Source organism: Mchenga conophoros, linkage group LG14, assembly GCF_057382185.1.
Source record: "Mchenga conophoros isolate Kocher_MC1m ecotype Shallow Benthic linkage group LG14, M_conophoros_male_GT1.1, whole genome shotgun sequence".
Classification (NCBI taxonomy): domain Eukaryota; kingdom Metazoa; phylum Chordata; class Actinopteri; order Cichliformes; family Cichlidae; genus Mchenga; species Mchenga conophoros.
Window position 1 is genome coordinate 29,081,198 of NC_140539.1, and position 21,885 is coordinate 29,103,082.

The following is a 21,885-nucleotide window of genomic DNA, read 5'->3' on the forward strand; positions in this document are numbered from 1 at the left end:
CACGCAGTGCCTTCCCCACTGGGTAATGGAAATGATTGCTGTAAGTCCCCACAGGGCATTCATCCTACACTATACCCCAACAGATACTGGTGACAGCTTGAAAGAACTACAGACTATGATCAAGCAAACTGCAAACAGTATAAATTTCAGCATCTTGCTGGTTTATGGAAACCAACAGGCTTTAGTAAGCCCTATTAGTAACTGAAAATTAATATTTTGAGTCAGACTGCTGAGACTAATAGTCCTCTTCTATCTACTTTCAATGCATATGTGAATTGCAGTTACCCCAGTATTCACTTAGCTCTAAAATAGAGTCAGTCCCATGTTAAAATGTCCAACAGCAACATGGTTGCAGCCAACCACAAAATACTGTTTAGGTTTCTATCGCTAATTTCCTCTTTTTATCCACACCTGTGTTTATTTATTTATTTAAAAACACACCCATTTGGATTAGGCATAAAGTCACAAAAACCTGTAGCCAGTAGATGTCTGGTAACCATCAACTCGAGTGACTGAACCTGACCTCTCAAACTTGTTATCTAAAAGTAGAACGGTTTGCTGCAGGGTAAGACTGTCCTAGAAGTTTGAGCTCCAGTTTTGAAAAGTGACATTATAATATTTCTATAGTCTCTTACTTAGCACTAATTAGTAGGTACCTATGTCTATGATTTGCACCCATACAGTTAACGAATACAATTTGGTTGCTTAAGCTCTAACTTCTCATTCAAATATGGCAACTCCAAATCCAAAACAAAACAAAATCAACACGGCAGCAGATAAAACCCTAACAGGCTTCACAACGTAGACTCCAGAAATTATTATACATGCTCTATGGGGTGAGTAGGTACCTGTCCTACAGGTTTAATGGCCTGGGTTCATAATCTTCTTCGCCTTGTAAAACTGCCTTAGATTAACGGACACTTTTTAATCCATCCATTTAGTGCAGCTTGCTTCACAACAACATCTTGTCACCACTTAGCTCTACTAAGTATGCTGTGAAGAGTGTTGTTTTCTGTACCCTTGCCACTCCCAGTGCACACACATTTTTTGTGATGCATTTGCACAGGAACACGACTGTTGATGTAATCGGGTTGTAGTTCCAAGTCCCAGTTGTGTTTAATTATTAACACCACTTAACACTGAAAGCTCTAAAACACAAAAGTGCTGTGTTTTTAAAAACAAATTGGAGGAAAGAAGTATTGGAAGTCATGACAGCATACTGTGTCATTAACTACCCCTAGCCTCTTAATGTTCTTTCGACAGTGATGCTTTACAGGAGAAACGCTTTCGGGAAGATAAAGATTCAGAAAGTCAGCTTAGTGAGAGTGAACTGAACGAATCATAACAAATAAACAGGTCAGACACAGGACTGTCATCCTGGAGTTAAAGTTCATGTCCTATATGAAATCAGAAGTTCTTCTGGACTATTTTGAATATGGTTGACTTAATCACAGTTTATTTACATTTATTAATACATGCATATATACATTTAATACATTTGTACACACATATATATTTATGCACATTTTCTGTTATAGCAATATTTTTGCAGTAAGCCCTCAAGGCAAACTTCTCCCATTTGCCAGTGCTTTTAAATGAAGGCTACTCTCAGGGAACTCCTAACATGTTTGTGTTTATCAATATCTGATCTTGATCTTACAATATTCATTTGCAGTATGTATGTTGAAGCGCCTACAGTGCTTAGTTAAGATTAGAGAAAGACTGTGGTCTGGTTTTAAATTCAGCAGCGGCTGTGGATGCACGGTGCACATTTATTTTATTTTGCACTTTTATGGTGCAATAATAATAATAATAACAGCTTTAACAAACAAATGGGTTTGTTTTCTGAGGGATGACTCAGATATGCTAAAACTGTTCAAACTAAATTGATAATTCATCAGTTACTCTGATCATACTGCCTTTGTCTGCAAAAATCAAAGACAAAATCCAAACAGCTGCTCTTTGAAATTGAATGTGCAACTTATGGAAACTAACAAAGACCGAGGGAGAGAAGCTCAGCACTTCACTGGACAATGTTCAAAGAAAGCCCATGTCTAAATATCTAAAAAGCTTTCCTTCAGAGCAGCAACACAGCAACACGAGGCTGCTCGTGATTCATCCTTCTTTCATCTCTTTCTTTCCTTTATTTACTTGCAACAGCGTTTAAACAGAAGCCTGCCGCCAGCTGAAATGGTGAGCTGACAGTATCTGTTACCAAAGCACCTCCACTGCAATCACCCTCTATCTGCCACTTGCATACAGCAATGAATCAAGAGCTTTGCTGCACACATGTTGTGGCAGTGTTGCATGTGTGAACAATTTGCCGCAGGAATTTTTATGCATCAAATGTTTTGACTTTCAAAGTAAGCGGAGGATGATTAGCTCAAAATAACAGGTGAATTTCAAGCATTTTGACATACATCATACGCCTCTCACCCCTTTAAAACTGCTCCTACCCTATTTTTCAGCTACAGAAGCCAGCTATAAAAGAAAAAAAAAAAACTATCAAGGGCGATGTATGTAATTTTCTCACCACAAAATAGGTGAAAAATAGCACTGTATTCAGCAGTTCAGCAGCCACATATTTAGAAACCAACAATAAAGCAAAAAGAAGAATGAATGCTGGACATGCATCACGTGGGGGTAAATAAATACTGCTTCAGCAATTTCTGCTGAATGCTTAGTACAATCCTAGTTGTTCATGGTGAGCAAACACCTCCAAATTGTGTCACAATTTCAGCTTCAGCATGAATTCAAACCAGAATATATGAAATGTTGGTGTGGAGGGGTTTAAATTTTCACAGACACCTGAATGGGACAAAAGTGACACTAAGTAATATAACTAATAAATGCTCTATATATTAATGTTATGCTATTATTAACTGTCCAGTGTTCAATATGTTATTATTTCCATGTTTATAAATAAATAATTTATACAAATATGCAATTATACACTCACAAGCCACTTTATTAGGTATTAGGAGATTTTGGTCCATGTTGAGGTGACAGCATCACACAGTTGCTGCAGATTTGTCAGCTACACATATACAAATCTTCGGTCACCATACCCCAAAGGTACTCAAGTAAGCTGATTGGTAGTTGGGTAAAATGTGTTAGAGAAAATATCCCACACATATTACACCAACACCAGCCTGAACCCTTGGCACAACTGGCCAGATTCTGACCCCACTGTCCAAATGTCACAGCAGACATGAAGATCAGACCTAGCAGTGTTTTTCCCAATCTGCTATTGTATTGTGCTCTTCTGCCAACCTTGATTGTAACAAGTGGCTATTAGAGTTACTGCTGCCTTTCTATCAGCTCAAAGCAGCCTGTGACCTCTAGTATCAATAAGACATTTTAGATGGATAGATAATTCAGCATCTGGTAAGTTTAGTGTATAACATGGTTGTGTCATTGTTGTACAGTTATGATGGGCCAAAAACTCTGCTGCAGGTTTCCAAACACAGCAAAACGAGTGAAGACAAAGAGACTGTAACAAAAAAAAAAGCAAACTCCTTCATCTTCAGGCAGTATAAACACATTAAGTAGGATTTATCTACTTAAAGAAACTTCCCTGGATTAGGCACTGAGCAACTACTGGACTGCATCTTTCAAGCTCCAGCTGACTCTCCGCCAACAGAAGCTACTTGGTTTTCCTTTAAGGATGTTTATCTGTCAATGCAAATGGTGTTTAGCTGCTTTCAGTTAGTTGAGCCAAAGAAAAGCATACGCTGCATGGTTGCTTGAAAAATCTCTTAGAGGAATTTCTGCTTTACAGCAACCAAAAAATATTAAGAATTCAGATTTTTACAACATTACAGGCAAGAGTGAATATTTAAAAATCTGAAGTCAGAGTTCTAATAGAGTATTTTCATTTGTGAAGGTGTTAAAAGCAAATGGGCTTTAACTCTGTTACGAAAAAAGACACACAAAAATGTGTAAAGAGTTCAATCAATAAACAGGACTGGAATGGAAATTAAAAAATTAAATCAATATCCAGCTGTACTTAAGGTGATAAGTTGCTGTATGTGTGACTAGTCTGTACTTATAAATCAAAAGCAACATCAACAGTATAATAAGTGAGCAAAGAACATCTCTCATCCTGCATGACTCATATGTTATAGGACATTCACAGTGGGAGAAAAACCTCTCTCTGACTCAGGCTATTCTATTTAAACAAACCCTACAATTTATTAATCTATATGCTATTTCCCATTGATTTTCAGCCTGTTTGCTATATTTAAGTAAAATTCAGTAGAAATACATTAATTTGAGGTGGGAATTACCAGGCTCGATTTCACAATGTGAAACATTCTTTTTAGTAGACTATTGTGACTGAGCCATTGCTTTGCTCTAAATTAGTAGGTAGCTTTGTCCAGCTAAGTGTGCCCAGTGTTGGATGGTTTTTCGGTTGAGTTGATTTAACTTAAGTTTGCTCAGCTAATATTACTTCAGGATGGTGGTGCATGAGATGAGCCCTCTTGTTCGTAATATTCCCAGAGTATTATAATTTATTTAATAAACTATCTATACCTGGTGTTTCTTGTATCAACACAATATCACAATACAAATATCGCAATGCAATTTTTCCCCCCTAACCATTATCTGTAGCACTGTAATAAGGGCAAGTCTTCACTACTCAGTAGCTGCAGCTGTTGAAGAGACTGTGAAACTAGAGATTCAGGGAGAGAAACAGGAAACAGTTCTGATGCACCTCCTGAAAGATTTATAATTGAACTCATTTATCTTTCTAGCTTCCCTAATACATAAAATACAAGTCTGCCAAAAACTCTACTAAGATAATATCTCACCTCAGGCTGACGCTTATATAACCTCAATAATTTTGTTAAACTATTTGTAAAAAAAAATCAAGTAATGAATACACATAATAAACACATAGTACATAAAAGCTTCAGCACATAATGAGGTTATAAACACGACAACATTTGGTGGTATCAAGCCCACAAAGAGTACTAAATCTGTGGTTCATTAGCTGGTAACGTATCCAGAGGTTGTGGTAATTCATCTATATCATCTGCAAGTTGATCATGCACCTGGCTTTAATTGCAGTGAAATAGCCAAGCAGGTGGCTTTGCAGGAAGTCACCATTTCTCAAAATCACGCAGCATCTATTCATGTGTGTTTTGTGTTTTTTGGAGGGTTTTGTTTTTTTTACAAAGTGGAACAAAAGGAGTGCTAACAAAAGGAACAAAGTGAATTATAAATTCAGCAGAATGCAGACATTAAACCGCCTTAAAAACTTGCTGATACACAGTGGTGCAAAAAGGTTGCTAAGAGAGCATGCTGTGTTATTTTCAATGTAATGCAGTAACTACTGCAGAGAAAACACCTCTTTATAACGCACTGTTCTTCTCAGATAGTTATGCTCTACAGGTTTTCACATGTTTAACAAGAGTGTGTTCACACTTGCAAGTGTTGTTTAGGTTTTATGTATTATAGGATTCACACTTCTAACATGTAAAAGTTGTAAATACAATGAACAAAGAGGTTATATGAACTAACAAGTACCTCTTATTCTGCAATATCCTACATTGTCCCACATGCAAGATTCAAAGCACTGTTCTTATTCTGGTGACTGAGTAGGCACTTAGTCAAAGGAGCTTGCAAAGAAAAGCGTCTGGACTTCTTTAAGTTGCTTGAAGATGTTTTACCTCTCGTCCGAGAAGCTTCTTCAGTTCTAAGGTCAAATGGTGGAGAGTCCCAGATTTAAACCTAGTGGGAGTTTCCCCCCACAGAGGGACAAAAGGACCCCCTGATGATCCTCTAATCGCCTGAGCCAAGGTGTGAAAATGGGTGTGGGTCCCAATCAGCCAGGGTTTCGGGTGAGCTCATTGTGAAACCTGGCCCCACCTTATCATGCGAATTCCTGAGGTCAGATTGCCCAGGATGTGAGTGGGCGTTAAGGCGTCTGGGGAGGGAACTCAAAACTGGATTATAGATGGCAGAGAGTTGGTGTCGTAAACCCCCGCCTCTGTTCAAAGATGGTCGCTCACAGTGGACATAGATGGCTTCTTTCACTCCTCTTTCAAACCATCTGTCCTCTCTGTCCAAAATGTGAACATTGGCATCCTCCATTGATGGGAGTCAAAGAGGAAGTACTGGTCCGTGTGCGTGGGCTTCCGGTAAACTTCGATGTTGAGGTTGCCATTCTCTTCAATGTGCACAGCGCAGTCCAGGGAAGGCAAACAGTTATCCTTTGTGTCTTCCCTGGTGAACTTGATGTTTTTATCCACAGCGACTTCACAAGCGCATGGCACAACATAGAAGAGCCACCTCCACAGGACAAGACTCAGAAGTTCATCTGCATCTTAAGGATAAAGGACACTCTTTCGAGGATGCCAATGTTCACATTTTGGACAGAGAGGATAGATGGTTTGAAAGAGGAGTGAAAGAAGCCCTCTATGTCCACTGTGAGCGACCATCTTTGAACAGAGGCGGGGGTTTACGACACCAACTCTCTGTCATCTATAATCCAGTTTTGAGTTCCCTCCCCAGACGCCTTAACGCCCACTCACATCCTGGGCAATCTGACCTCAGGAATTCGCATGATAAGGTGGGGCCAGGTTTCACAATGAGCTCACCCGAAACCCTGGCTGATTGGGACCCACATCCAGTTTCACACCTTGGCTCAGGCGATTAGAGGATCATCAGGGGGTCCTTTTGTCCCTCTGTGGGGGGAAACTCCCACTAGGTTTAAATCTGGGACTCCCCACCATTTGACCTTAGAACTGAAGAAGCTTCTCGGATGAGAGGTGAAACGTCTTCAAGCAACTTAAAGAAGTCCAGGTGCTTTTCTTTGCAAGCTCCTTTGACTACGATGACCTGGATGACTGAGAACCTTCACAGACGAGTAGGCACTTAATTACACTGAAAGCTTTATCCATCTTCTCTGGTAGTTATGAAGTGCTTACCCTCACAGAGAAGTTACATATGTGCATTAGTCAAGACTGCACCTGATCTCCTTCTTAATAGCAACAGCCAGCAAGAAATAAAAGAAGGAAAGTGTGTCTCGTGTAGTGGACAGGACCATCACATTGGTCATAAACTAAATTTGCCACAAAAAGTTGTTTACTTCCACTTGAGAGGGACTGCTTCAGGAATTAAGAGAATAAACCTTAAATTTTATGAGAATGAAGTTATTATTACCTTTTGTACACGTGCACAGATAGACGAGGCATCTATTTTAAGTACACTAATGGAAATTTGTAGATCAACATCATTCTTCCATTTTTTGTGTGCAAGAACACAAATAATATACACTCACCAGTGTTGTTCAGTATGAACAAAAGCACGGATCCATCGTGCCTCATATCAAAGTTCATGCTGTTTCTGGTGGTGTGATGATGTGGTACACTTTGCTTAGTATTGCAGTGTAACTAAAAAAGTGTACCTAATGAAGTGGCCAGTGAGTGACAGAAAGAATTAATTTATATTTTATTAACAGTTAACAATTTCAGGGTTTGTCATGACACTGAGCTGGTATTTGTTTCTCGGGTTTGGTGGTATAAAGGTGTGCTATTGTCATTAAAAATGACAAAGTTACTTAGGATTATTATAGATGTGTAAATGTCACATTCTTCAGTTTATGTCACAATTATACATGTATTTGGCATAAAATGAGATACTATTGCATACATTATAATAACTTAAAAATATATGCAAATGGATCCTGTAAGATTTACAACCTGACTGCACAGCAATAACACTTGGCTGATATGCCTGGATTTATTGGCGTCACATTTCGGCTTTTTGGCCCACATGGCTCACAGGCTACATTAAGTGAAACTTAATAGACACACATTAATCTGCAGAGCATTAACACAGGACCAATCTTTTCTACTGGATAGCAGCAGCTTTTGAAGTTTTGAAATTAGAGATTCAGGATAGTAACTCCAGGAGAGAAATAAGAAATAGTTTTGGTGCAGCTCCTGAAAGATTTATAATTGAACTCATTTGTCTTCCTGACTTCCCTATTACATAACATGCCTCAACATCTCTGTCAAATACTTTACTAAGAAGATAACATCTCACCTCCGACTGCACAGCTGACTCCAGCTATGCAGAGAATGACTCTTGTGTAAACTCCTGCGTTAAATTTAACCATGAGCTAAATTGTTTGGCTTCCAATATTCACAAAAAGAAAAGCTTAACATAAAACATGACATTCTCATTTTGTCCTGCGTTATAAAATCCAGTGCACCACTTTCCTGTATCTCTAAAAACACCAAACTCATTTCCTGCCCGGCGAGTTCTCGTCCCGGAGAATCAAACACTGCTCTTCTGAAAGAAGAGCTGCTGACGTCTTCAAATTACGCACAAGGTGTCCTTCAGTTTCTGTGCCTTGACTGTCGTCCAAGACTTATTGGAAGCCTAGAGATAAGAGTTCATTTTTAAAGAGGAGGTTGTGCTGTGGAACTGGAGGAAGTCAGAAGTTTGCAAGCAAGGAGACCATAGTTTGTCCTGTTTGGGAGATGCTTTTTAGTTTTGCTTTTACTGGTTATGTTTAAGATAAGATTGTGGTTTCATAGCATTAAGCTTGGATACTGAAAAATTAAGCTTACCCAGTAACACATATAGACACTTTATCAGTGTCTATATACGCTGAGTTGAGTATGACAGACCTGCCTTACTGTCACCTAAAATGGCCTATATTTGTATAGCGTCTACACCTCAGACAAGAAAGGAAACTTTGTGTGTAATTTGGAGGGATATTGTGGCATCTCTACTAGTACTCTAGGTGAAATGACAAAAAGAAAGCCTTTGTTTTTCAATTGACTCATGTTTTAAGCTCGGGAAAACTAATCATGTTAAATAATTGTGATCTCAAAACTGACTAAAATTTTCATGGTTATATAGTTTTTGCCAGCTGGGATAGGCTGCAGCTCACCATGCAACCCTGACTTGGACAAGCAGAGGATGGATGGATGGATGGATGGATGGTTTTTTTATCTAACCACAACCTTTATATTCATCTTTCAACAGAACAAAAATCTGCCAGTAAAGCAGTCCACTGTTAAGAAATCATTCTTACTGCCACGTCTTATTGAACTAGACATGTAATAACGATCATTTGTGTAGGCAAGATAAAAGTATTGCAGTTTTGAATGTGAAAATTGCTTCAGTGTGAGCCTGCAGAAGGTTAAAAGTGCCGTGGGTTTTGAAAATAAGGAGCAAGCCCTCAGCATTGAAGATGGCCCCATACCGAGGATCACTCTCCATCAGAGACCTCATCTGCTTTTGATCAGCTGCTACCTAAAGAAATTTCTTCCAGTCAGAGCTTTATCTCTCACTGCCCTCTTAAGCCCAGTTGGCCTGTAAGCTACACTTGTGCCAATCTGCTCATTTTATAATTACCAGAATTTAATACTCAAGGAAGTCTAAACAACTAACAGCCCCTAAAAGAGCAATGGGCTGCAGTGGCAGGCAGGAAGAGCAGAAGAGCTCTCTGGTGGTGCAAACCACTTCTGAGTGATTATTGGACAAGCCACAGCATCAGAGTGTGATATCTGCATTGTCAAAGGGAAAACCAATTTAGCTTTTCTTTTGTGAATGAACAAGAAGGAGGAAACTGCTGATATTACAACACGAAACATGTCCCAGTAAAGATGAAGCTGACTAGATGTAGCACTGAGCAGATTCTTTGTCGGCTCAGTCTTTTTATGTCGTGCCTCAGCAATCGTCTCATGGTAAACAATAAACAACAATATACCCAGCCCTGCAATGCAAATAACTATTAGTCGTAGTTTTTGTAATGCAATTAAGCCTGCATGCAAAGCTTAAATCAGTCAGTACAGTCAACGAGAGACACAGATCACCTTCGTGTATGCCATTACCTAAACTTTAGCTGCACAGATCAGCACTTCCAATTGACTGTTAATGGACTGCTACACTACGATTAGATAATGATTATCATTGCTGACCGTGTTCTGCATCCTTGTCTGTCTGTGCAGTGATGGCCACATATTGCTGTACTGTTTGTCTTGCTTGAAGAAGACTTCTTGCTGGTTTACATTGTGAAGTCTACAGTTTATGGTAATATAATCTAATACTGGATTGGTTATAAATAGAGATGTGGCATAAATCAGAATTTTAGTACCTGACAGCAAAGCAGTCACTGCACTACCACTAACCAATAATCAAATTCTACACAGAATTCAAAGAACACAAACCATTAAATGAAATGACCGAAAGATAAATTATGTTCTGTCTAGGTTGTGTTTAAAATATTTTATAATTTGGCTCACGTGCAGAAGCAGAAACAAGATGTAAAACCAAAAGTAATATAGTTTTTCAACCTTTTAAGTTGATGCGACAAACCTGTTAGCAAAGAAATGCCTGTTTATGGTTACATTATTTTTATGTAAACCCATATTTACTGAGTTTTTGATCACCACCATCTCCTGAGACAATGATGGTAAGCACTTTTCTACTCTACCTGCTCACTCAGCATGTTTTAAACATTTCTCATTCACCCAAACACTTTTTTCTTCATCTAAGTGCTTTCTATCTACATTCTCGCACACGTGCAGACGCACTCCAATGAATGCACAAGGAGGGTCTTTTGGCATGTAGACTGGAGGGGATCGAACCACCAACCTTCCAATTAGTAAATACACTGTTCTACCTCCCACCGGATATTGTTTAGCTCATTAGCTGCTAAATTTTTTTAGCAGCTAAGGTTTTTATAAGCCAACATTTTTGGTATCGGATAGATGCTGTGCAGCAGCTTTATCAGTACGTTTATTTACTGAAGGCTAAACTAAAGTAAACTAAAACTGTGTCACAATTGCGCCTTGAAATCACAAAAATATTCAGTTTGTGACAAAAAAAAAAAAAACAAACAAAAAAAAAATGGAGAAATCTTTTTGAGATGCAGGAACCAATGAATGTTTTGACTTTGCCAACTGACATTTAGAAAAGAAATCTGAAATCAGAATCAGTCAAGAAAACTGCAATTGCTGCATCTCTACTATCAAGTGCAGCTTTTAAAAGCTGCCAAACAATTCATCAACGTGAATGGCGATTTAACTCAGGCCCGTGTGTTTAAAGCCCTGAGCAATGGAAATTACCAGAAACCCAGAATGGTGTCATCTTCCTCGCAACATTTTGTTCCCTACTGGCAGGACACGGGATAGATGTTAAACTAAGTGCTTCTGCTAATAGCTCAACATTATAATGCTGAGTAATTGTGCCTTTAAAAAAACCTTTTCTGGAGTCTGTGAATATGATTCAGCAAAGCGAAAAATAGAAAACACAGGTTGTGCCTTCCACACCACATCAAGACTTTTGGCTGTGACAGATGACAAGTGAACTATTGCCGTGCTCCAGTTGAGCTGGTCCCCTGCCACTGCCTCTTCTGTGACCTCAAACAGCAGCAGCAGCCTAGCTGCTCTGTGCGTTGTGAATCGCTGCTCCCGGACACAAGCCCACTGTGCCTCCCCATGACAAACAGCTATTAAATTCAAATTAACACTGTTTTGTATGATCAAATAAAATAACAGAGGTCACAGGCTGAATGCATTAGCGCACGCCTCTGTAGAATTCAGAGAACATTGTGTTGCTGTTTGATAAACAAGCTGTCTGGGGACCGTTTTACCAGTTTGACAACACTATACACAGCTGGTGCTGGCAGTATAATGCAGTATATAAAGTATTCATCGTGTCTTAAAGTGAGTGATAAGAATTGGGTTTGGGGAATCACTGACAGTGCAGAATCAATTTTTTTCAGAAAATGTGCCACCAGTCTATTCTCCGTGAAGAAACATCACAAAACAAATTATTTTAACATAAAAATACTGCCATCCCCCCTATTCCCTTTTGCAGAGAGTGAAAAGTAGGAGCAGAAAGAAAGAAAGAAGGAAAGAAAGGGGAGAGACTGTTCACCAGCATCATCCAGTTCTATTTTTAGCTTGACGGTAAATCTCAGCAAAACACCAGGTAGCCTACCCATTTATTTTATTTGGACAGCAACTGAAAGAAAAGGCTTTCTGGCTGATCTAGATTCATCAGCTCTGAGAAATACAAAAACTCAAAGGTGCAATCTTACACTGAGCTTTGGAATAGTGAGTGAAGTCAAACAGAGGACAAACAGTGGAATCTGTAAGCCTGTACTCTGTGGGGAGGGAGGAGGTGACGAAGATGACCGACGGTGATTCGAAAAAAAATTCTTAATAGAGGTATGGCACCACAGTACCTGTCTGGCTCCAAGGTTCAGCTTATAGTGGAAGCAGAAACAGGGATGCACAATCAAGTGTAAAACTGAAGTGTGAATTCCCGTGGCAGCTGGTTGAATTACTGGTCTCATTAAAAGATAATAAACTATCAAATGTAATGTTGAGCTGCTTGCAGAAATAAACATTACACATTTGTATTTCAGGGTAGCACTATTATGATCATATAAAAACCACAAAGGGTTAGGGCTGCTCAATTAATCGAATTTTAATCTCGATTACGATCTGGGCTTTCAACGATCATTAAAAATGACTGAGCTGATTATTAGTGTCACAGTCTGGCGAGGGCAGACTGTATGAATTGAAAAAGGACCCAAAACGCAGACGCCAAGGAACAGGGAACAGAACTTGAAATGTTAACAAAAGGCGAGCCGTTTAATAAGGCTAGTAGAAGAGGTACAAACAAAGGGCAAGGCAAACTGAAGCAAAATTAACACAAACCTAAACTGGGGAATCTAAACAAGCAATAAGAAAAACCTAGGCAAGAAACTTGGAAGCATGGCATGGGAAACATGGCGTGGACAACAGACGACCTGACAATCACACACTGAAAACAGAGGACTTAAATACACGGGAGGTGATTAGGGGAAGTGGAGACACATGAGGAAACAGCTGGCACACATGAACATAATGACATCACAGTGGGAGAGTAAAACTGAACATGATGAACACAGAACACCAGACCTCTTCACAATAAAACAGGAAACATAATGAGACAGACATGACAACCCGAACTTGACAACGTAAGACACAGACATGAAACGCATGAAGAGCAGGGGAGATTTAACATGGTTGGAAACACGAGGGGAAAATAATAACTAGAAACACTTAGGCATAATAATACAAACTTGATAACATAAGACACGCAGCATGAAACACGAAGGGTGAGGGGAAGCTTAAATACAGGGGAAGAAAACACAAGGAGTCTAATAACCAAATGAACTTAGATAACCTAATGAACAAAATAAACTCAAACTTAAAACGCTGGGTCAAAAGACCCAGGACCATGACAGAGCCCCCCCTTCAAGGGCGGATTCCAGACGCCCAAAACCATGAACAAAGAAATGCAGCAACAAGAAAACAAACATGAAACAAAACCAAAACAACCCACCCAGGGCGGGCGGCGGGGGTCCAGGACGGAGGGCCAGAAACAAAACCACAAAAACAAAGAATCTGAAGCACTCAGTCCAAACACAAGGGCTTAAGAGTCCGAGACCCTGTTTCAGGAGGGCGACCATGATCTCGGCAGAAAAGGAGTTCATGGCGGAGTAGTTCAGGTGGCCGACCTGGAGGCCGATGGCACAGTAGTCCATAGTTCAAGGGTTCAGGGGGCCGGCCATGTGGAAGGTGGCAGTGGCGAAGCAAGCATGGCTGGCCACACTCGGGTGGCTTGGCTCGTGGCCGGCGGCAACGTGGACGAGACCTGTCGGGCGGCTTGGCTCGTGGCCGGCGGTGACGTGGACGAGACCTGTCGGGCGGCTTGGCTCGTGGCCGGCGGTGACGTGGACGAGACCTGTCGGGCGGCTTGGCGGGTGGTCGACGGCGTGGACGATAATCCTTGGATGGTTTGGTTGGTTTCCGTCGACAGGCTGTCCTGACAGGCTCCGGAAACAGCCGTGCTGGACCTGGACGTGGCTTGGCAGGTGGAAGGAGACAAGGCTGAGGCGTGGCAGGCACAGATAATGGCGCTGCAGGCGACGGCGTGGAAGCCGCAGGTGGCGGCGCTGCAGGCGATGGCGTGGAAGGATGCTGGGCGCGCTTGGCTGAACCTCCAGCTGGCACAACAGGACCAGGCGAGGCAGGGCCAGCAGGTGCGGAGACCTCTGGCTGAGGCGAGGCAGGGCCAGACGCAGCAGAGGCCGGACCAGGCGTAGCAGAGGCAGAGGCCGGACCAGGCGTAGCAGAGGCAGAGGCCGGACCAGGCGTAGCAGAGGCAGAGGCCGGACCAGGCGTAGCAGAGGCAGAGGCCGGACCCGACGAGGCTGAAGACTCTGACGAAGCCGGACCCGACGAGGATGAAGACTCTGACGAAGCCGGACCCGACGAGGATGAAGACTCTGACGAAGCTGGACCAGACGACGATGAAGACTCTGACGAAGCTGGACCAGACGAGGATGAAGACTCGGATGAAGCTGGACCAGGTGACGACGAGGCGGCCGCAGGTGGCGGCTGAACGGTCCCCTCGGACCCTCCAGCTGACGAGGCATGAGGCTGGACGGGCTCCTCGGGCCCTCCAGCTGACGAGGCAGGTTGCTTTTCAAGTTGCAGCAACACACAGTCTATAGTGGGTGAAATGAGTTCGTATGAGTTCTCAGACTGAGGTGTGGCAGAACCAGGTGAGGCGTCGTCCTCAGGCTGAGGCGTAGAAGCAGCAAGCAGTAGCGCAGCAGGTGGTGGTCCTGCAGGCGGCGGCACGGGAGCCGCAGGAGGTGGCGCTGCAGCCACAGGTGGTGAAGCAGAAGGTGGCCAGACGGGCTCCTCAGGCCCTCCAGCTGACGAAGCGTGAGGCTGGACGGGCTCCTCGGGCCCGCCAGCTGACGAGGCGTGAGGCTGGACGGGCTCCTCGGGCCCGCCAGCTGACGTGGCGTGAGGCTGGACGGGCTCCTCGGGCCCTCCAGCCGACGTGGCGTGAGGCTGGACGGGCTCCTCGGGCCCTCCAGCCGACGAGGCGTGAGGCTGGACGGGCTCCTCGGGCCCCCCAGCCGACGCGGCATGGTGCTGGACGGGCTCCTCGGGCCCTCCAGCAGACACAGGAAAAGGCTGCACAAACTCCAACTTAGCCCCTGGCTCCAACCTGGCCCGGATCTCGGTCCCACAGTGGCTCAGCTGAGCCTCATGGCTAGCACTTCCAGTGCAAACAGTCTTATAATTTGGCTTCTTGGAAGCAAAGTTCATAGCATGATCAATACACTGGGATGCTAGGTAATTGTGCAGAGGGATAAGATATTCTGTGGAAGACTTGGCTGGTGATTTTTCAGTCTTAGTCATTTCATAAACATGCCCATGAACCTTTAAGGCAGTGTTTGTTCCAATATTGTCCTTAGAAAAAACGCGTGGATTCAGAATACAATCACCCACCTCATGTTGCTGTGAGCCGTGGTGACGACCTGGACGCCGCCTCCTCCTGGAAGCCGTGGTCGTGGAGGCCGGCGCCGCTACGGCTGAGATGAACGTAGCGCTGGAAGCAGCCACCGGTTGAGGTGAGGAAAACGCAGCACTTGTCTGCTGCAGTGGCGACATGGACATGGAGACAGGCGGGAGACTCAACACGCCAACTTTAGCTCCTATAGCTGGCATAGGGAGGGCTGCGTCACAGAGGGGCTGGAGTAATTCAGTCTGCATGCTGGGGGGCTGCTTTGGCAACACGGTGCGGATGAAGCCGTGCAAATCCTCTGACAATCCCTCCATGTAAGCCGGGTATGCAGACAGAATCCGGTACAGCTGAACTCTAACTGACTCCTTCTCACTCTCCTGTCTGCACGCAGAATAGATTTTCCACTGTCCATGGAGAATGGTCACACGAGTGCTGAACTCCCAAAAATCCTCAAAGATGTCTGCTGGGTCCATTCTGGTCAGGTCGTTCTGTCACGGTCTGACTGGGGCAGACCGTATGTGTTGCAGAGGAGGACTCAAACGCAGACCAAAACGTGGTGTGGATTAACAAAACAAGCCGTTTATTGAGGTTAGCAACGAGGGTACAAAATAATAGGGCATCGGTGAAAACTAAACAATAACCTAAACTGGGTGAACTAATAACAAAACATGAAAAACCTTAACCATAGTGAACTGACATGGGTACCTGGAGATGAGACATGGATGAGCAGACGACCTGACAATCACACACTGAAAACAGAGGACTTAAATACACGGGAGGTGATTAGGGGAAGTGGAGACACATGAGGAAACAGCTGGCACACATGAACATAATGACGTCACAGTGGGAGAGTAAAACTGAACATGATGAACACAGAACACCAGACCGCTTCACAATAAAACAGGAAACATAATGAGACAGACATGACAACCCGAACTTGACAACGTAAGACACAGACATGAAACGCATGAAGAGCAGGGGAGATTTAACATGGTTGGAAACACGAGGGGAAAATAATAACTAGAAACACTTAGGCATAATAATACAAACTTGATAACATAAGACACGCAGCATGAAACACGAAGGGTGAGGGGAAGCTTAAATACAGGGGAAGAAAACACAAGGAGTCTAATAACCAAATGAACTTAGATAACCTAATGAACAAAATAAACTCAAACTTAAAACGCTGGGTCAAAAGACCCAGGACCATGACAATTAGCACCTCCCTCGTGCTTTACTCTCGCGCTGCTCCGTGGGGCAAATCGAGCGCACCTCTCTGCATTTCGAACACGCGTCACAACAATTAAGAGGACCCGGGGGAAGCTCGGAAAGCTAAGCAGAAGTTATTTGGAGAGGAGAGTGACTGCCGTTGGTTGAAAAGAGAGGTAAAAAAAAAAAAAACTTCAGTGGTGTGGAAACATTATGGGTTCGCGGAGTCAGACGTGGATCAAGTAGACACAGTTTGTACGTAGCTGCACCACAGAACAACACTGCAAAGTTCACTAAACATAGATGTTTACATTTTTCATTTATTTCTTATATTGCAAACATTTGCACTGTTATCAGTATTTGCACACTATTTTATATTATTTTTTAAAGTCATTGTTCAATACATTGTTATTGTTAAATAAATATCGTCAAATAATCGAGATCTCAATTTCAGTGAAAATAATCGTGATTATCATTTTTGCCATAATCAAGCAGCCCTACAAAGGGTCATACAAAACCTTGTGCTAAAATTATGACTTTGTTTTTTTTAACATTTAAATTGTCATTAAGTTACAAAGACATCAAAAGTTTATGATATTTCTTGTTTGTTTGTTTTGGGGTTTTTTGCCACAAGGTAGCAGTAATGCAACTACAAGCTACAAACAAGAAAAACATAAGAAGCATGTTAAGATGCTACCAGTAAAATTGGATTAGATACTCATTTGCAACAGTATTGATACTAACAGTGCAGTCTTTGCTTCCTCCAGTTGACACACAGCTTCACACCACCCCTGAATCTGAATCACAGGCAGGCATTGATTCAGCCCCTCCCCTCAGCTAGCAGCTGAACACATGAACCAGCTAGCAGCTAAACACATGCACACCATCAAGACAAATTTAGCAAAGCAATGTTAAAGACCATCACCCCAGTCTTTATGAATAATTTTGTTAGATCAGTAAAGCTCCTGTTTGAACAACATTTAAGTATTAAACAGTTCTACATGTTAACTTGCATGGCACACACTTTGTTAATGTTAACCAACAGTCGCACTAGCTATCCTTCTGCTAGCATGGCTACACAATGAAAAATCCATTAATATTTCTTACACTCTGAGTCACACCTGCTTTATTTTAAGGACCAAAGCTTTACTCCACACAGCTCTTATAATTCCTAAATCCTTATTACTCTGCTCTAATTATCTTTCAGTGTTTGGATGATTAAAACTGAGGCTCTCATCTGTTTTGCTAGACAGTCAGTGAATCTGGGCACGAGGCCATATTTCTGCAAAAGCCGAAAAGGGGAGTACAAACCGAAAGCTTAGATCACACACACTTGCTGTTACACTTTAATGATGGAATACAGAGCATATCCATATTATCTTTGCCTTACATTTCATAGACCCTACACTCGATTATAATGAAGATTTTTCTCCCAAGTGTGTCAAGAGATGATTTTAAATGAGAAGTTCATCCCCTGCAGGGCTCCTATAATTGAAAATGACAAAGTTAAGATCAGCATACATACGTGAAAGATATGAAATTAAAACATCTGCATTGTCCATGTTGCTGGGGCTTTGAAGAGTAATGTTTTGATAGGACCTGTTCTACTTCACAAGTTATACTGGGAACTGAGGTCAAGTGATATTTAATAAAAACAGATACACAGCATGCTTGATATATGGCTGTACTAACAATAACCCCACATAAACTGCGCATCGCCATTAATCTGCCACCAGCCTGCCAGAGCATCGCAGGGTTTGCATGATTTTATAAAGAAGGCTGAAGTAATATAACGCAGCACAGTGTAGTTTCCATTAGCTAGTGAGTTTTACAGCGAGACTCAAAGAAATATAATTAAGATTAACTGGAGAAGACATCCAACTACAGCTGGTGAGAAAAAAAATGGCTTTCCGTGCATCCAGAGAAGCTAATTTGTCTTCTGAGACTGTTTACTAAAAATAAGACTACTCTCTTGATTTCTGTGAAAAACAAACTCCTTCCCATAGAGGCTGCACCTCACTCTCAGGGGCAGGCTGTGCTGCAGCCTTGATGGTTTGATCCCCAGCCCTTCCGTGTGTTGAAGTATCCTTGGGCGAGATAGTGAACCCAAATTTGTTTCCAGTGGCAGGTGAACACCTTGCATGGCAGCTCTTCTGCCACTGGTGAGTGAATGAGAAACACACAAATTGTAATCCACATACCTTTTGCCTGGGTTTCAGAATAAACTGGATTTTTATTTTGTTGGTTCAGTTTCAGATTTCTGTCAGGATATTACTGGCTCATGCTTCATGCTAAATATACTGTGCTGTCAGTCTTTGTTCAGATCATCATTACTCTCTAGGTTCAGGCTTTTCTGTAACATTGAACTCACATCAGAATTGTGTGGCTAAGGTTTTTAAGGGTCACAAATATAAAAGCTATATTTTTATTTCAAGTGACATCATTTAGGGCAGATTATCAGATTTTTAAAGGACCAATGACTCTTCAGTCACAAACATTTCTTTACCTATACGCAGAAGTTTGTGTCTTGTAAATCGTCATACAAGTTACAAGACTTCACTTCATACACACTTGCATGCCACTTCATTTCGCGTGCCAGTTCCCCAGCTTGTTAAGGCAAATATTCAATCTGCCAATCACACAGCCACAAGCCCCAACATTTAGGCATGTAGACTTGTCCAGGATGACTTGCTGAAGTTCAAAAACAAACATCAGAACAAGGAAGAAAGATGATTTAAATGACTTTGAACGTGGCATGGTTGTTATTCCCAGACAGACTGGTCTGAGTATTTTAGAAACTGATAATGTGCTGGGATTTTTTCACACTATCGTTGCTAGATTTTATAGAGTATATAGAGTGGGGTCTGAAATTATCCAGTGAAGCTGCAGTTCTCTGGGTTAAAATACCTCAATAATGGCAGAGGTCAGAGGACAAAGGCCAGTCTGCTTTCATCTGATAAAAAGGTAAGAGTAACTCAAACAGCCACTCGTTAGAACAAAGGTATGCAGAAGAGCATCTCTCTGAACCAGATGGGCAGCAGACACAGCAGCAGAATACCACACTATAGACAATAGAAGACTGGAAAAACTTTGCCTGGTTTAATATCTGCTGTGATATTCAGATTATAGGGTCAGAATTTGGCAAGCAATATGACAGTATGGATCCATCCTGCCTTGTATCAATAGTTCAGGATGGTGTTGATAGTGATGTAATGTGTGTGTGTTCATTAGTAATGAAGTGGCAGTTGATTGTTTGTGGAGCATTCTGGAAAAACCAAAATATTTCTACTGTTTTCTAATGGTAAACACATAAAAAGTGTCTTTGCACACTTCCTGAAAACAAGACAGAATAAGTTAAATAAAGTAAGGAAAGTACTGAAGTGGGAATTTTGTGCACAATTTTAAAATGGTTTGGTCATTTTTGTCTGAATCAGCTTGCTGACAATAGGGATCTGCTTTGTGTTATTTCAGAGATGTTCGCCATTGGATGTCACTGCACCCTGTGACTTTTATGGTGTTTTACTTTGAATCAGAGGAATCGCTACTTTAAAGACCAAGCCACGCCAAATATTATCCCCTCTGTGTTGTGACACTTTCTGCCACCACCTGTAGTAATAATGATTTGATATTTCATTGATCCCTGCGGGGAAATTTTCCGTCCACTCTCAGTTGATGTAAAAGGTCAGAGCGCAGAGGCCACTGTGAGCCTGAAGCTGCCGGAGATTTGGTGACACGCTCACAGGCTTTTCAGCAGAGCAGATGCATGAAAGAAGAAAAGTATCACTACTCACAACATCACAACCCGGACTGATGGTATCATGCATCCAGGTTGTGAACCCACTTATTAATGTTTGACACTATATCACTGGAGTCTGGCTTATTTGCACAGCAAAACCAAATAAATAAATAAATAAATCCTGGTCTTTCACTACAGCTATAAAACTGCAGCAGGTGCATAGAAAGAGAATAATAGCAGCTCCTTTTAAGCACTTCATTTCTAACAGATTAGCAGAAAGAGCGCAAACGCAAACAGGTGGCAAGTGTGAGCAGCAAACCCATCTTTCCAGTGAACAATAAACCTTTTATGCCACAGAAATGTCAGGACTTCAAAGGCTTTTGCTGATACTGTCCTGTCAACACTCTTTCACATTCCACATATCCAATTTAACAATCAAATGAGCTGCATGAGCTATTTTTAGCAATGCTGAACTCCTTTGCATTATTTCCTTTCTTTTGCACTTTGTCCTTGATGTTTATATTGTGATTTACGGTTTCTTTATAGACAGAGTAACGAATGCAAAATGTGATACATGTTGTGACCATTCACCTTTAGTAACACGGGTCTGTCTGTAGGTCACTCGCACCTCACCTGTCCAGATTTGACCCTGCAGCGGCGTCACAGAATCTGACGCAGACCTGCTGTGACACCTTTACGGACACACGGAGACAGGCAAGTCAGACAAAACCGTCTGACTGATATAAAGACGGACTTGGCTGGACAGTCCACCGGACCGCTTCTCACACAGAGGTCTGTATTGACCGTAGCGCATTCCTACGGATCGCCTTCATCCACGCAGCACACGGCTGTGCGCGCCAACATCCAGCAGCAGCACGAGACGCAGGTTTCAACCTGTTAGCACAGACCAGGCATGTAGTGTCTCCTTACCTTTTACTCTCGTCTCCTTTGACATAGTGTCCTCTCCCTTGTGTTTCTGTCAGTCTGCGGCCACTCAGCAATGCTGTCACGTTATTCTCCGTTTATACACCGTTTCGTCGGATAGTTAATTGAACATCGGCTCTTCCTCTGTCGCCTCTCTCCTGGCTGCTGCACCTTGACGCTTGCCAGGCTGAATCAGGGTGAAGTGGGGCACGGGGAGGTCTACAGCTGCCTCATCGGTCTCCTCTCAGCGATGAGATGAGAAAATTAAACAAAATAGCCAAAAACAGGAGAAATCTGCAGCTGTGTTCTCATTCACCTGAGTCAAGACCCTCGGAGCATCGACCCGCCCCTCCGCAGACATACTTTGGCTATGTGGTGTATCTGTGCAGACTTGGCTCACATGTCATGCCCACCCAGCTCCCGTTCCTCTCTCCTCTCCGCCGCTAACAGCAGCCAGAGTTGTGCCAAAGCTCCGGTCTGCAGCTTGACTGCCTCCAGCGGTGCGCGCACGTCCGCGGCTGCTGAAGGGCGTCCGTCTTCCTCTTCCTGTGTCCGTTTTCTGTCTGTGCAAAACACTCAAGGAGGACCCTAAATGGAGACCTATAAAGCAGCTGGTCCATTGCTTTTCTCATGCCTGGAGCCGTAATGAAAAAGCAGTTTACCAGCTA

General features: G+C 42.4%; 1 protein-coding gene across 4 annotated transcripts in view; it reads right to left on the reverse strand.

Moving 5' to 3' along the window:
- The window catches only part of pitpnm3 (PITPNM family member 3), a 110,149-nt gene extending 88,332 nt beyond the window's left edge, over positions 1 to 21,817 (reverse strand). For 3 of the 4 annotated variants that reach the window (XM_085243789.1, XM_085243787.1, XM_085243788.1), the window contains exon 1: positions 21,224 to 21,816. In XM_085243789.1, coding sequence (XP_085099915.1) covers positions 21,224 to 21,248 — 25 coding nt within the window. In that variant the 5' untranslated portion in view covers positions 21,249 to 21,816. Of the gene's footprint in view, positions 1 to 21,223 lie in introns of all 4 variants that reach the window. The other variant, XM_085243790.1, reaches the window with a different exon arrangement.
- Between the last annotated feature and the right edge of the window lie 68 nt (positions 21,818 to 21,885).